Source organism: Artemia franciscana, chromosome 2 (assembly GCF_032884065.1).
Source record: "Artemia franciscana chromosome 2, ASM3288406v1, whole genome shotgun sequence".
Classification (NCBI taxonomy): Eukaryota; Metazoa; Arthropoda; class Branchiopoda; order Anostraca; family Artemiidae; genus Artemia; species Artemia franciscana.
Window position 1 is genome coordinate 14,964,082 of NC_088864.1, and position 16,879 is coordinate 14,980,960.

Here is a 16,879-nt window from a genome sequence, read left to right on the forward strand (position 1 = left end):
CAAAATTAGTTTTAAAATAGCCATTTGTAGCAAAATTAAAAGCCGTAAAATGTATCTCAAAATATAATTTTTCAAAGTCTTCTTCAATCACAGAATAAAAGCTTTTAAAAATACTTGATTAAGAATAGGACAAAAGAATTAAGGAGTTCCAAACAGAGAAGGGTGGACGAGAGAATGACATTGTTATTTTAGCCTATGGTATGTTAATTAATAAATCATATCAACAACAGTGGACAAAATAAAAATTGTACTTGTATGTTCCTCACTAGGATACAATTATTTTGTAAAAAAGAGATTTTTTGCCGTCTAAAATACCAAAAATACCATTTTAGTATCCAAACTCCCATTTTCATACGAATTTTACAAGTGATGGAAGAATATTAGTTCAGGAGATTACTGCGTTTCCCTATAATTCTCCTTAGGTGTTTTTAAGATTCTAGTGCCTTTTTTTAAGAGTGGAAAGTGATTACACGACAGCCAGGCTTTCTTTCACGCCCCACTCTTCCCCAAATACGTCAAAATTTTAGTCAAAATACGTCAAAAAGTATAGTTGAAAGGTCCAGTAACTATGTCTGTTGGGATAACATGACGCCCATAGCGAATGGGAAAAGGTCTGTAAATTATGAAATTTGCCCATCGTTTGCGTATAGTATTAATAATTGGAAAGTATACAGACATTAGTTTATTTCGAGGGGGGGGGGGGTGAGTTTTATGCTAGGGAGATTTTTCACATTGAGAATTTTCAGTGTGGAAAGACATTTCAGTGGGGGAGGGGGTAAGCGTTTCAGAGAAAATTTTGCGTGCAGGGAATTTGCCAGTATTCCTATACGTAATTCTTTTCATCAGTCTTACTTTCTCTTTGCCGACTCTATTTTTCATGTGGAGATGTTAAGGCTAATTACCCAGGGGAAGTTTTCACTGGATTGGAATTGTCTTGAGGATGTATCCGTGGGGGAATTTCCATGGGAAAATTCTCCCGGTGGGGAAATTCTCCTCGGGGTAATATTCTGAGGGAGTAACTTTTTACTGAAGGAGGTTGGGGTCCAGGAAAAATTTTCAACGGAGGAGGGATCTCCGGCATTATATAAATAACATTCATATATTAAACGCTTTTTCAAATGAAAGTGTGCTAAGAAAATTTTAAAAGCAGAATCGTCCGCAAGAACTTTTTCCAAGGGATATTTTTTTTCTTTAATGCGAATAGAATAGTTTGTGGGCTTTTCCTGGCTGGGGTTGGGACGAAAATTTCAATGAAGGGATTTTGTGGAAGGGGAGGAAATTTTCCGTAAAGAGGGAGCCGAATTTTAGGGATTGGAGTTTGGTAAAGCTACAAAATTTATAAAACTCTCAATTTTTGGTTCTAAAAAAAACGAAAAACTAACTTTCGACGCTTATAAAATTGCACTTGAAAAAAAAATTATGGACAGGATATAACTTTTTCAAATAACTGTTTCTAAATTAAATGCTACATTTTGAGTTGAAAATACAGATCCCCCTGAAATAAATGTCACTAAATTCATTTAAATTTTTGAAACTGATTTTGATCCTCAGAGTAAAAAAAAGAAAAGTTTGGCTTTGGTCAATTATATCATGCTGGATAACCCAGAAATTAAGGCTAAATGACTCTTCAATTTTGATTTTATTTTTGTTTTTGGATGGTGTTGCATCCAAAGCAAACACCCAAAAGAGCCCTTTAAAAAATAAATAATATTAATCCCACCTCCTCTCCTCTCAGCGGCACCAATAATTCGAAACAAAAAACTATTTAAACATTTACAAAAAACTAAATGCCACCTACACTTTAATTTACTTAAAAAAAAACAGCTGAAGAGTGGTCTTCTCATTATTGTACTACTACTTCTAAACCATAAAAAAAGCCCCTTCCGTTTTCTAAAGTTCCATATCGCACACTTAACAAAACAGCTCGAGTCTTCCTCCCAAAATCCAATTAAAAAAGGTAAAATCCAAGGTTGTTTTTTTTATATACTACTTAAAACCTACTAAATAATTGACACGTCTGCGTCTAATAAATGAACTATAGGACTTGACTGTATTCCGAAATTCAAAATTATCCCGAAAAAAGATAAGCTTGCATTTTCGAAGCAGAAACTGAAAAAGAAATCGAAGCATTCACAGGACTAAATGGGCTGTAAGAACACGGATTGAATGAAAGTCATATTTGGTTTGTAAGATTGATATCACTACCCCAAAATCAAATTACAACTGAATATCTTTGGAATGGGGACTGCTAGGGGAGGAAAGAGTTTCTGTCCTTCTTTCTGGTAGAATTCCACAAATAGAAGCGCGTAACATAATGTTGGATTTAAGAAAAAAAAAATTAAAATGATAAAAATTCAAACATTTATTTTAAGGTTACAACCTTTCTCTCTCTTTGAAAATTTCGCACATTTCTTTGTTCTACAGCGCACTGCTCCCAAGCGTAAGGTACTTGACAGTAAAAATCTATAAGATTACCTTTGTGTATTTACTGCTTTAAAAATTAAATAATAAGGTGCATCAGCCAGTTCATGGCAAGGCAAGGTAAGGAAATTACGACTTTTGCCAATAGTAACCAAAATTCAAAAATAAAGAACTTTTATAACAATATCAAACACTTAGCTCACTAAAATACAACGTTTAGATACTAATAGATAGATAAGAACATTGGATTATTATGTCGATTCAAAATATGCAAGATCAAGTTTACTGTTACCCAACAAAAGCTACGAGCTTGGAAAAATTCGTCTGATTTTCAAAAAAAGGGTTGAACACCCCCAAAAGTCAAGGAATCTTAATGAACATCACCCCATCAGTTTCAGCGTATTAGAAAAACCTACTATGGAAATCTCAAGCTCCCATCTGAAAAAATGTGGAATTGGTGTTTTCCCAGATGAAAGATCACGGATGCGTGTTTATTTTTTTTTGTGGTTATAGTTCCACTATAACCAATGAATAGTTCCACTCTTCAAGGGATCAAAAAGACTGGGAGATGGCTATTCTCCCTCCCACATCCCTTTCCCTCACCCCCTCCAAAGTCGTCCGATTTAATTTTTGAGATACGATTTTGTTCAACATGGTCGTAAGGCCCAATAACTATGCCTTAGGGGATAACAAGACCTCCCACAGCCCCCTGGAGAAAGATCTTTAAGTTACGAAATTTGCCCATTGTTTACGCATAGTATTTGTTATTGGGAAGTATGCAGAAACTCTTTATGCAGGAGGGAAATTTTGGGCCTGGGGTATTCGTCCAAGGGAGAATTTTCCAAGAGGATAGAATATTTGGGGAGGGGGTGAGGTTCCAAGGGGAAATTTTACATTGGGGGAATTTGCCAGAATTCCTATTTATCCATTGTTTACATATTCGTTATTGGGAAGTATACAGAAGTTTCCAGGGGGATCGATTCTGGTGGTGAGGGGGGAGGGGGGGGTCAGAGGGAGGGCCTACGGGTGAAAATCTTTCCATGGAGGAATTTTTTAAGGGGAAGAGCATTTTTATGAAGGGGGTGCTCGATTTCCCAGCATTATTTAAAATACAATCAGTAATTAAATAAAAAGCAAGGTTTTTCAACAGAAAGTAAGGAGCTACATTAAAACTCAAAACAAACAGAAATTATTAGATATATGAGGGGTTTGGCCTGTTTGTCACTATCTCATTCTTTGCAATAGACTATTTTTAGTAATTTCAAAATAGCTATTTATTCTAATTAAACGGCCTGTGTGATTCAGGGGTCATTCTTAAAGAACTGGAACGAAGTTCAAACTTTAGCATAAAGAGCGAGGTATTGACGAGGTGGTGAAACCTCTCATATACGTAATAATTTCTGTTCGTTCTAAGTTTTATTATAGCTCCTTACTTTTAGTTGAAAAACTTTTTTTTTCTTTAATTTGTGGAAAGAGTGAAACAATTTTAAATTAGCACGACTGCATGCGTTACACAATTAGCTTAACTTAAATTATCTTTTAGGTGTATTTGCCATATGTTGCCAAAGTAATAAAGAATACCTCCGAAGAAAGTTTAGACATTTCAAAACTTTTAAGGTAAGTCTTTCAGAAAACTGTCATTTTCAAAGACAATTCCCAATATTGAAATAATTAAAGACTGGTTTTTGGTACGAAAGACACTGAAACCGTCCTATTCTACATTTCTGTATATGGGATAGAAGAAGAAGTGTTGTTAAGGCTTTCCTGTCGTTTCGTACCACCAGATTGCCACCAGAGAAACATTGTGAGTGACCCTGCCATTTACATGGTAGTTGTATAAAGAGTGACCTTCGACTTCCCCGTCATCTTTTGCCATCCAAGTGCCACTGGAGAGACACTTTGAGTGACCTGGAGGACAGCATATGATTTAAATGGCTGGCTTAAATAGAGTGTTCATCGGCTCCCCATCGTCTTTTGGCATCTAGTTGCTACTTGAGAAGCACTTTGAGTGACCTGGAGCAGAATATATATGATTTACATTACATAATGTATATAAAGTTTCGATCGGCTTCCCTGTTGTCTTATACCATCAGATCAACGCTGGAGAAGCAACGTGAGCGATAAGGAGCCCAGTGTAGGATTCACTAGGCAGACGTATATAGAGTATCCTATTCCTTTTTAACAAGAATCTGCCATGAATCTGCCTATTTGAAAGAGAAATAGAGGACCTAGAGAGCAGTTTATTTCAATTTTACACATATTCACTTACAATGGCTAGCTTAATTGTTATTTTGTTTATTTTTTGGTTAACTATGATTGAGTCTTTTCATTCTACGGATTTTACAATTCTAATTTGAGAATTCGGCTGTTTTGACAGAAAAGCTAAATCTTTGCATCGACAGGTCTATTTCCCTGCCAAAAAACAACAAACCAACATCTAAACAACAAACAACATCTAAAAAAACCAAAAACCAAAAAAAACCTCTCAAGATCTTGAAAGTCAAATAAGATCGTAGAAGTTGAATTCAGTCAACTATCTAGGCAGTTCAGTTGACCAGGAGCCAATCTAGATCTTACTTTGACAATAATTTTGCGCAACTTGACATAATTCCTTAAAGTTTAAGTTCCCTCTTCATATTTTTAGTAGGCTATTTTTCTTCAGTCATACGGCTTTATTTTTTAACGTAAGACAGGCAATTTTAATATCATTCTGCATTGGAAATTCAACTTCATTCATCTATCAAATTACGCTTCTATATTTCCTTAAATATTTTAGATTTAAAGATACATATTTAGATAGAAAAATACGACAAAACTTGGGACAATAGGAAAATTTTCAGATTTTTTAAGCAGGTTTACACAACTCTCTGAGAAAAAGTCAAAGTGAAGCATGATTGTGACCAGGTGAATCGATGGATCTGACACTATGGAGACGATTATTGAATTTTTGTATTCTCTCCCTTTTCTTTTTTTAACTTTTCTCTCCTTGCTTGTCTGACCTATTTTTCCTTCATTTGTCATTTTGTATTTTGTACTGCTGTCTTTTATCTTTTTTTTAGTATTTTTCTTCTTTTTCAGTATTTGGGCCTTTCTGTACAGGTTGAAGCTAACCAAAAATCCACGCGTCTTAGAGAAAAAATTGGCCTTAAAAAATTGCAGCACAAACGTATTTTTTTTTAGATACATTTAAAATAAATATATATGTGACGGTGTATGTCCGAAATCTGGTACATGTCGACATTCACCGGTGAATGTTCGAAATTCCTTGTTTTCTGCTTGGATTCACGTAGCTTTGCGAGTCAACTTTTTAAGTCTTATGCAGGCTATGAAGGTAAAAGTTCTAGGTTAGGTTAAATTTTGTTCTAAATATCAGAAATGGGTAACAAACCTAACCTAAGCCACCCTAACCCACCCTAACCTCACCTATTGAAACCTAATCTATTTTAACCTAACCTGTCATTATCAAACTTTTCATTAAATTGAAAAAAGTTGACTGGCAACGCTGGCTATTATCCAAGAAGAAGAAAAGGTGAATGTTGACATCAACCTATTTGTGCAAATCCATGGTAACAATTTATATGTAACACGATTGGAAAATACGGCAGAAACATGCAAGAATAGGAAAATTTTCCTATTTTCTTAGCAAGTTTACATCACTCTCTGAGAATAAGTCAAAGTGAAGGATTATTCTGACTTAGTGAATCAATAGGTGTGGCCCTACGAATCTAATGGTGGAATTTTTGTGATCGATCGTTTTTCTCTTTTCGTGCCTTTCGTGTCCTTTGTCTCTTTGGTATTTTTCCTGTTGTGTTTTGACACCTTTTCAGTATTTTCTCCTTTTTTAGTATTTAACCCTTTTAGTTTGTATTGCAGCTACTGTCATGTCGAAGAACCTTAAGAAATCACGATGCCAAAGTAATTTTTGAAATTGAAATATGCGACAAAAATATCTACAAATGAGAAAATTTTTGTATTTTTTAAGCAAGTTTACAAAATTCTATGAGAAAAAGTAAACCATTCTGACTTGGCGAATTGATTTATCTGACACTATATATATAAATTTGGGTATTCTGTCCTTTTCCTCTTTTTTTCCTTTCCTTTCCTTTCCCTTACTTTTTGTCCATTTGTCTTCTTTTTATATTTTGTACTATTGTATTTTGTCCTTTGTTCAGTTTTTGGTCCTGAATGTTTCGGAAAGAACATAAACCTTAAGAAATCACAATGCCGAAATAAATTTTTTTTAGATATATTTAAAAATGTATTTTTTAGATTAAAAAATATGTCCAAAATATTTATAAATAGAGAAGTTTCATTTTTTGTAAGCAAGTTTACGCCATTTTCCGAAGAAAAGTCAGATACATTTCTTTTTAGATATGTTTAAAAATGTATTTCTTAGAGCGAAAAAAAACGGCAGAAACATCCGTGAATAGAAAATCTTTCTATTTTTTATGTAAATTTATACCATTCTCTGATAAAAAGTCAAAGAAGAGCATCACTTTGATTTGGCGAATTGATAATTTTTTTACTATCCTTTCCTTTCCTTTTCCATTTTGTCCCTTAAGTAAGTTTCCTTTGGTGTTTCTTGTCTTTTATCTTTTTGTATTTTCTCCTAATGTATTTTGTCCTTTTTTCGGTTTTAAAAATCAATCCTTGGATTAAAAAATTGTCCTCCACAAAACATTTTTTTCTAAAACAGATGTAAGCTAAAATAGTCAAAATCTACAAATAGAAAAAAAAGAGTTCGCTTTAGTAAATTAAAAAAACAAAACAAAACAGCTAAATTGACTACCAACAATTTGTTTTGGTTTCGCCAACATTAAAAATTTTAAACTAAGCATGTTTTCAAAGTCAATGCATCCTGAACTGAAATTTGTCCTTGAATAATTTCCAAATGTCATGATGATCCCACCCTTTCATTTTAGTATCATTTTTGTTCAAATAATTTGGACCGTTTTTTTTTGCATTTTAACGTAGAACTATTTTCGAAAAGCTTATTTCAGCATACTTTTTATTTGATATTGCCTTATTAACATTATTAAATATTTAGGTTTTCCACAGTTACATCATTTTTTCACAGATTCTATATCTTGAAATAAACTTGGTTGTTTTCGAAGAATTAGGAAACGCCTTTATTTCGCAATTTTTTAAGGCCAAAAATAAAAGTTTCAAGGAATCTTGACATGAAATTCATCCCTGAACAATTTTTAAATGTCCTGACCGTCCCTGCTTTCATTTTTAGTGACACCCCCGTCAGATTATTAGGACCGTTTTTCCATTTTGACGTAGAGTTATTTTGACATGGCTTATTTCGATTTACTTTTTATTTGATATTGTGTTATCAATATTGGTAAATATTTTGGTTTTTCGTAACTAAGGATTGGAATTCTTAAAATGAATTTTTTTTGGAAAAAAAATATGAAAATACTTTCATTTTGCAACTTTTTACGACAAAAAATGAATGTGTCAAGGGATCTTGAGTCAAAATTTGCCCTCGAATAATTTTTAAATGTTCTGACCACCCAACGGTTTCATTTTTAGTGTCATCCCCATCAGATTATTAGGACCGTTTTTGCATTTTGTCGTAGAGTTAATTTGACATGGGTTATTTCGACTGATTTTTTATTTGGTATTCTCTTATTAATGTTGGTAAATATTTCGACTTTTTGAGAGGTAAATCGGGTTTTCCAAAGATTGGAACTCTTAAGATGAGTTTTTTGGGAAAATAATTATGAAATACCTTTGTTTTTCAAGCTTCTAAGCCTAAAAATGAAAATTTCAAGGGATCTTGACATAAAGTTTGTCCTTGGATACACCTGAAATGCCATGACCATCCAGCCCTTCTATCTTTAAATTTCAAAGATAATTTTTTTTTTATTTTATTTTAGTAATTCAGCCAAAAGGTACTTTAAACTGCCAAGTACTAGTGAAGGGATTAAAATGTTCCATTTCCCATTTCTTTTTTCTTGAATCTTACAGATAAAATTAAATTAAGAGCATTTAAAAGAAAAAAGGTCTGCATTATTCAGTCTATGTATGCTCTTCAATCTTATCTCTTAAAAATGAAGCATACTAATTTTTTCCAGGTTTTTACGCGATTTCAATGGATCATCAGGTGGAAAAGAACGTTCTGTCGACACCGCAAATTACGGTGTCGACACCAATATCATAAGTGAAGTAAATAAGTTGCTGAATGATAAGGTAATAGGAACATGACCTTACAAAATATTTGAATTTGGTTAAGTTAGATAATAAAACCGGGAGTGGAGGGGGGGGGGCTAGTAGAAATGGACAGCCGTTTATATATGAGTGCATTTTATTTCGAGAAATATTTGCTAAGATATTACAAATATTTTTACAAGATATTTTATACTCTTAGCACCTTTTACAATAGCCTCTCTAGTATCTTTTGTATGTGGTATAATTAAAAAGCTTTCTAATAAAGAATTTTTTCAAAGAAAAATAAAGGTCATATTAAATTTCGGATCAGGAGAAATAGACTCCTATAATAATTCATTCTCACAATGACCAGGATTACCATTAATAAGGGTCTCGTATGCAAACACAATTATTCGTCCACATATGTGATTATCACTGGTGTGCGCGAACTTTGGTTAAAATATATACGGTTTCTATGGCACTTGATATTAACCAAGTGACATATAGCAATCGCAAATCCTGTCGGTCTGTCGGTCTGTCTGTCTGTCTGTCTGTCTGTCTGTCCGTCCCGGTTTTGCCACTTTAGGCACTTCCAGGTAAGCTAGGACGATGAAATTTGGCAGGCGTATCAGGGACCGGACCAGATTAAATTAGAAATAGTCGTTTTCTCAATTTGACCATCTGGGAGGGGAGTGGGGGCCGGTTAATTCGGAAAAAATAGAAAAAATGAAGTATTTTTAACTTACGAAGGGTTGATCAGATTTTAATGAAATTTGATGTTTGGAAGGATATCGTATCTCAGAATTCTTATTTTAAATTCCGACTGGGTCTGGTGACATTGGGGGGAGGGGGAGTTGGGAGGGGGAAACCTAACATCTTGGAAAACACTTAGAGTGGAGGGATCGGGATGAAACTTGGTGGGAAAAATAAGCACTAGATACGTGATTGACATAACCGGAACGGATCCACTCTCTTTGGGGTAGTTGGGGGGGGGGGGGGTAATTCTGAAAAATTAGATAAAATGAGGTATTTTTAACTTACGAACGGGTGATCGGATCCCAATGAAATTTGATATTTAGAAGGATATCGTGTCTCAAAGCTCTTATTTTCAATCCCGACAGGATCTGGTGACATTGAGGGGAGTTTGGGGGAACCTAAAATCATGGAAAACGCTTAGAGTGGAGGGTTCGGGATGAAACTTGATGGGAAAAATAAGCAGTAGTCTTAGATACGTGATTGACATAATTTCGGAACGGATCCGCTCTATTTGGGGGAATTGGGGGGGGGGTTATTTCTGAAAAATTTGAAAAAATGACGTATTTTTAACTTACAAAGGAGTGATCGGATCTTCATGAAACTTCATATTTAGAAGGACCTCGAAACTCAGATCTCTTATTTTAAATCTACAGGATCCAGCGTCATTAGGGGGGGGGGGAATATTAGAAAATACTTAAAGCGGAGAGATCAGGATAAAACTTGATGGGACGAATTAAAACAAGTCTAAGATATGTGACTGACATAACCGGACCGGATTCGCTCTCTTTGGTGGAGTTAGGAGGGGGAGTAATTAGGAAAAATTAGGTATTTGTAACTTACGAACGGGTGATCAGATCTTAATGAAATTTGATATTTAGAAGGATCTTGTGCTTTAAAGCCTTTATTTTAAATTCTGACCAGACCCTGTAACATTAGGGGGAGTTGGAGAGGGAAACCGGAATTCTTGGAAAACGTGAAAATTGGGGTATTTTTATCTTACGGATAGGTGATCGGATCTTAATGAAACTTGATATATAGTAGGATCTTATGTCTCAGATGCTCCATTTTTGGCTCAAATTGGATTCGGGGACATAGGGGACTGGAGGAGGGAGACAGAAATCTTGGAAAACGCTTAGAGTGGAGAGATCGGGATGAAACTTGACGGGAAGAATAAGCACAAGTTCTAGATACGTGATTGACATAATTGGAACGGATCTGTTCTCTTTGGAGGAGCCAGGGGGTGAATTTGGAAAAATTAGAAAAATTGAGGTATTTTTAACTTAAGAACGGGTGACTGAATCTTAATGAAATCTAATATTTAGAAGGAATTCATGTCTCAGAGCTATTATTTCAAATCCCGACCATATCTGCTGACATTGGGGGAGTTGGAGGGGGAGATCAGAAGTCTTGGAAAATGCTTAGAGTGGAGGAATCGGGATGAAACTTGGTGGATAGAATAAGCAAATGTCGTAGATACGTGATTGAAGTAACCGTACTGGATTTGCTCTCTTTGAGGGAGTTGGGGGGAGGGGTTCAGTGCTTTGGCGAGTTTGGTGCTTTTGGACGTACTAGGACGATGGAAATTGATAGGCGAGTCAAGGAGCTGCACAAATTGACTTAATAAAGTCTTTGCCCAGATTCGACCATCTGGGGGGCTAAAGGGAGAGGAAAAATTTGAAAAAAATGAGGTATTTATAGCTTACGAGTGGGTGATCGGATCTTAATGAATTTTGATATTTAGAAGGACATCGTGACTCAGAGCTCTTATTTTAAATCCCGACCGGCATTAAGCCTCTGAATTTCCTTTTAAATCAATTTATTGATTTTTAGAATTTTGTTAGAGCTCATACCATATGGGCTCTTGGCTCTTAGCTCTTCTGGCCTCGTGACAAGTGCCATAAGAGCTCTTAGCTCTTGTTCAAATTGGAGTTCATGAATCTCAAATTCTCCAATAATTCTGATCAATAAATCATGTCAAATCAAAATGGATATTGAAAAATTAATTTTGTGAGTTAGAAATTACAAAACTCTATACTCGAAAGCTGATAAAGATCTTAAGAATAGGCTGCTTGTAATGAAAACATGGGCTCAGAAGAAGTTGTAGTTGAAGCTAAGATTAGCAAGCCTATTTAGATGGCTAGGCCTAATTTCAAATTAAAGGCCAGTTTGTTTAGTTGCGTACACTGTGCCCTGGGTTCTGCACAAAAAAGCCTTGACTGGGCATTGTAGCTGAATATCCTGACTAGCACGGGGCAGATTGATTCTGTCAGTGGCATTTTTGGGCAGTCAATTGGTTTCAAGACTAGAACAAAAATAAACAAAAAAAATAATTTACCATCTATTTTCTCACTTACAGCTTTTTTTCAAATGTGATCATTCTGACATTTTTTATGCATTCCAGTCACATTACCTTACATGACAAGATATACGCCTTGCCCTAAACTATTTAAAAAAGACAACTGAATTATGAAGACTTTTTTGCCGATTAAAACCGAACACAAATAAATTGTCTGGTTTAACTCCCTATAATAATTATTGCGTTAACATGTGAATTTCGTTTCCGATTTTTCAAAGCGATATTTCTCCGAAAAAAAAACCGTACTTGTGGGATACCCGGGTTAAAGAATAAATGAAACCCAAAACGAACAGAAATGGAATAAACAATCATAGCAAATAAGCATAGTACGGGTACTAATACAAATAAACAAATAAATCTTAAAACGAGTAAAACTTAAATTGAATATGCAAATCATGCTTAAAACGAACAAAAATCATTATAAACAAGAGTTTGGCTACCGCCCCAATTCGTAACCGTAAAAATCTTGAAGCCTATTGCGCTGTAGGCACCTTGCCAAAAATTACTTATATTACAAATATATTCTTTTATGATTATTACAACTTTGAAAAAAAAAATACAAACTACTGTGAAATGGAATTTTGAACTGATAAGCTTTGAGCAACACACGTATAATTTTCACTAGAAACAAGAGTTTGGCTATTATTCCCTCCCTCACTGTAAAATTCTAAAGCCTACAGCATCACTGGGTCTTTAATAAAAACGAGTTTTAATACAAATATTTTCTTTTGTACTTATTACAATATTGAAAAAGGGGAAATAAATTTTTAAAGATTGTGCTTTCTGTAGTTAATATCATTATATATCAAATTTTCAGTTTAATTTTAGTTGTATTTCAAAGAGTGTCCAAGACACATAGTTTTCAGTTAAGTGCCAATTCAGTTAAGGCTTTGTACTTTTACTGTTAGGGAAGGGGGCAGTAGTCAAACTGTTGTTTATAGTTTATAGTGTTTATAGTGATTTTTGCTCGTTTTAAGCTTGAGTTGCAAGTTAAATTTAAGTTCTACTTGTTTTAAGATTTAGTTATTCATTTATGCTAGCACCGGTTGTCTGTTTGTTTGCTATGATTGTTTACGAAATTTCTGGTCGATTTGGGTCTCATTTATTTTTTAATAATAATTCTAATCGTTTTGAATCTGAATTATTATAGGAGTGTATTTCTGCTGATCTTAAGCTTAGTTTAATTTTAATTTAATTTTTCTTTGAAGAACTTCTTTTTTTGGGAAGTTTTTTTTTAAAATAATTCCTGTCTGTTTTTGATTGTCAAATTTTCAAGTTCGTCAACATTTTCCAATTCGAAATTTTGATAGGATCCATTTGAGGGAAAAGGGTAAAGGAGGGGGAAGGGGGCTGGAGGTTGTCTGACTACTTGTGACTCCTGAAAAAGAAACTAGAGCTTTCAATTTCCAATCAAATAAACCTCCTTCACAGCTTATACATTCACCCCTTCCATAAAAACTTTTATACCCCGAGGCATAACTTAACAATACTTGTTCACGGGGTCTGAGGGGTTGTATCAACCCCAGAGATTTTCATCTGATCTTTGGACTATTTTGAATAAGATGGCTGTCTAAAGTTTTTGTTTGGATACATTTGAGGGAAAGAGGGCGTGGGGGGGGGGGCTAGTTGCCCTCCGATCACTTTTTACGCATAAAGAGGTAACTAGAAGTTCCAATATCCAATAAAATGGGCCTCCTTCAAAGTTTATTCGACCATTTCCCTCCATGAAAACCTTATATGCCTTCGGCACATAACTTACAACCGTGGTTCCCAGGATCTTGGTGGGTATGTCGACTCCGAAGACATTGTTACATATTTTTGGACTATTTTAAACAGAATGATTTTCTTGCAATTTCGATCCGATGTGCTTGGGGAAAAGAGGGCGGGGGGGTTTCTAACTGCCCTCTGATCATTTTCGACCCTTAAAAAGGGAACCATAATTTTTAATTTTTAACTAAATGAGCTTCCTCCAAAGTTTATTAGGGTGGCTGGCGTCTACCCCTTTGGCGTTTAATCCCTGGAAAGTAACCCACAGAGTAAAATACCTCCCTGGAAAATAATTCCCCCATAAAATGCCCTCCGTGGAAAATCCTCCCAGAAAATCCCCCTCCCCGAAGAAAATTCACCCTCCGCAGGAAATGCCTCACCCCTGTGGAAAATACCCCCTAAAAATACTTCCCAATAAATAAACCCAGAAAATCCCCCCCTTAGAAAACAAGGCTTTCCGAAATTGAGAATTTTATTTGCTTTTTTGTTCTTAATTTCCACAAGGGAAAGGAATTTTGGTACTTGTGTACTATGTGCCGGTCAATCCAGCTTAGACTGCGTAAAACTCGAGAACAAACCGGTTTCTTCGATAGTTTCTTTCAGCTTAACGTGAGACAGCACAAAGACAAGTGACAGAATAGATGGAAAATATATAATTTGGACTATATATTTGCACATAAGGGGAGGGGGGTAAATTATCTGGACAGATAATGGCTTTCTAATGAAATTTGTCTGTTAATGACCGTTAAAAACTTTCTGAAGTCAGAAAGTTTGAGTGTTCCGGGGGAAGTATTGTCCGCGGGGGTATTTTCAGGGTGGTATTTTCCACGGGAGGGGGAAGTTTTTTCCAGGAGATATTTTTCAGGAGGTTAAACAAGGGGGGGGGGGTAAATGCTTAGAACCGCTTATATGACCATCCCTTCCATAAGAACCTAATATTCTCCCGGGGCATAAATTACAACACTTACCCTAAGGTTCTGGGGGATTGAGTCGATCCTGGAGTTTTGTTATATGATCTTTGGACTATTTACAACAAAATGACTACATCAAAATTTCGATTGGATGCATTTGGGGGAAAAGGGGCGTGGAAGGGACAAGTTGCCCTTCGATCTCTTTTGAAGCTTAAAAAGCGAACTAGAACTTCCGATATCCAATCAAATGAGCACCCTCCAAAGTTTATACGACTATCCCTTCCAAATGAAAAGCCTTTAGGGAAAAAAATAAATAAATAATAAAACATTGAAGCCTTATGGCCTTTACTATAGGCAACGCTTTAGCGTTGCTTCTGATTTAGGGGGAGGATCTGACATTTTAAACTTCGATGCCTTCACTAATCATAGCCCAGGTAAATCGCGTCCCTGATTCATGTAAGTGTATAGTATTAAAAGGATTACCAAACGTGGCCCTTTCATAAAACGTTTATAGAACATCGTCCTTTTATAGAGCGTCCCTGATTCAAAGTAAGTGTATACTATTAAGGGGATCATTAGACGTTAACCTTTTATTTCCCTATTTTATTATTTTGGAAATTATTTAACAAAGGAATAAATCCAAGACCTCCAAGGCCTGCTCGTTATGGATTATAGAAGTTACCAGCAACAAGAAGAACGGACTTTTCATCCATCTCCATTTTCTATAGCTAAAACAAAATATTTTGCAGTTACAACATTAGGCTCATGATTAGAAGCACAGGACGCTTCGAAGTTAAGCCTAAAAAGAATGAAAAATTCAGAGTCAAATCTTCAGTGATTTGACAAGGGAAGAAAGTAATCTAAAACCACTAGCGCCACTGACAGTGCAGTGTCAGATGATATCATAATCTAAATGAAAAATTTCAGTTAAAATTGCACAACTGATATAATTATTCCCAACTAGCTGTTGGGGTAGCGCTTCGCGCCACCCCAACACCTAGTTGGTGGGGCGTTTCGCGCCCCCCAAGTCCCCCCGCGCGCGTAAGTCGTTACGCGCCATTGTAGTTGTGTCCCTGTGTCCCACCTGTGAATAGATATATATATATATATATATATATATATATATATATATATATATATATATATATATATATATATATATATATATATATATATATATATATATATATATATATATATGTTTTTAACTATGTAAAACATGCGAATATACAACATTCTTCGCTGTCCCATTGTCTGTGCATATAAATAGATTGTCAGGTTTACTGACTCTTGAACATACAACATATAATTGTCCATGGGAAAAACAATCCGTATTCAGATCTATACCTCATTATTCTAATGATGCGTCCCTGTGTCCCGGTCGTCATTTATATTCCCCGTGTCCCGGTCGTCATTTGTGTCCCGGTGTCCCAGTTTGTAATTTCTCTTTGAGTGTCCCGGTCGTCATTTATATTCCCTGTGTCCCGGTGCCCGGTCGTCATTTGTGTCCCGGTCTGTAATTTCTATTCGAACAATCCCTGTGTCCCGGTCGTCATTTATATATCCTGCCTGTGCCCCCGGTGTCCCCGTTATAGTTGTGTCCCTGTGTCCCGGTCGTCATTTATATTCCCTGTGTCCCGGTCGTGATTTGTGTCCGGGTGTCCCAGTCTGTAATTACTCTTTGATGTTCCCGGTCGTCATTTATATTCCCTGTGTCCCGGTTGTTATTTGTGTCCCGGTATGTAATTCATCAGTTGTCAAACATGACGTCAGTCGACAAACAACTTCATGACGCATACAGCTCAATCCTTATAATGACGTTAGTCGACAAACATGACGTCAGTCGACACACAAACATACTCGACACACACACACACACAGACAACTTATTTTTATATATATAGATGTAATAGGATTATAGCTGAACTTTTTCTGTAAATTAATATTTCCTAGAGTTTCTGTAAATTATTGCAGAAACTGTTATGAAGGATTTTAACTCAGAATTTAGTCATCAAAAGTGTACCTCGTCAGCTCGAGAAAATCTTGGCCCGTTAATTAGACTAATTGAATTTAACATGGTAGGCCTTATAGAGACTTTAATATAGCTTTCTTTACCCTCCCTTGTATTTTAAAACACCCGAAAAGAGAAATTTGCAACAGTTTTGGGTCAAGCCAAGTCATCAATCGATAGGTGGGGTTAGGGATTTTTCTTTTTGACATTATACCAGTTTCCACTTTTACAATTTTTCCAAGCTTTTTCATTGAGCCATATTCCAGCGATTCATTTCCAAAAATCTTATTTGGTTGACTTATTTTTATTTTACACATCTGTCATCTCCGATTTTTAACTTCATTAAATAAAAAAAACGGAAGTTTTATCAACAGAAAGTAAAGAGCTGCATTAAAGCTCAAAACGAACATAAATTGTTCATTATATGAATGGATTACTCCCTCCCCAATACCTTGCTCTTCAAGCTAAAGTTTTTAGCACTTTAAAAAAATATTCCTATTC

The 16,879-nt window shown here is 35.4% G+C and overlaps 1 protein-coding gene across 1 annotated transcript in view; it reads left to right on the forward strand.

Moving 5' to 3' along the window:
* LOC136037710 (dynein axonemal heavy chain 10-like) overlaps positions 1-16,879 on the forward strand; it is a 205,826-nt gene that overhangs the window by 9,796 nt on the left and 179,151 nt on the right. Inside the window, exons 2-3 of the mRNA XM_065720475.1 lie at positions 3,965-4,038; positions 8,505-8,619. Of these exons, the coding sequence (XP_065576547.1) occupies positions 3,965-4,038; positions 8,505-8,619 (189 nt within the window). The remainder of the gene's footprint in view (positions 1-3,964; positions 4,039-8,504; positions 8,620-16,879) is intronic.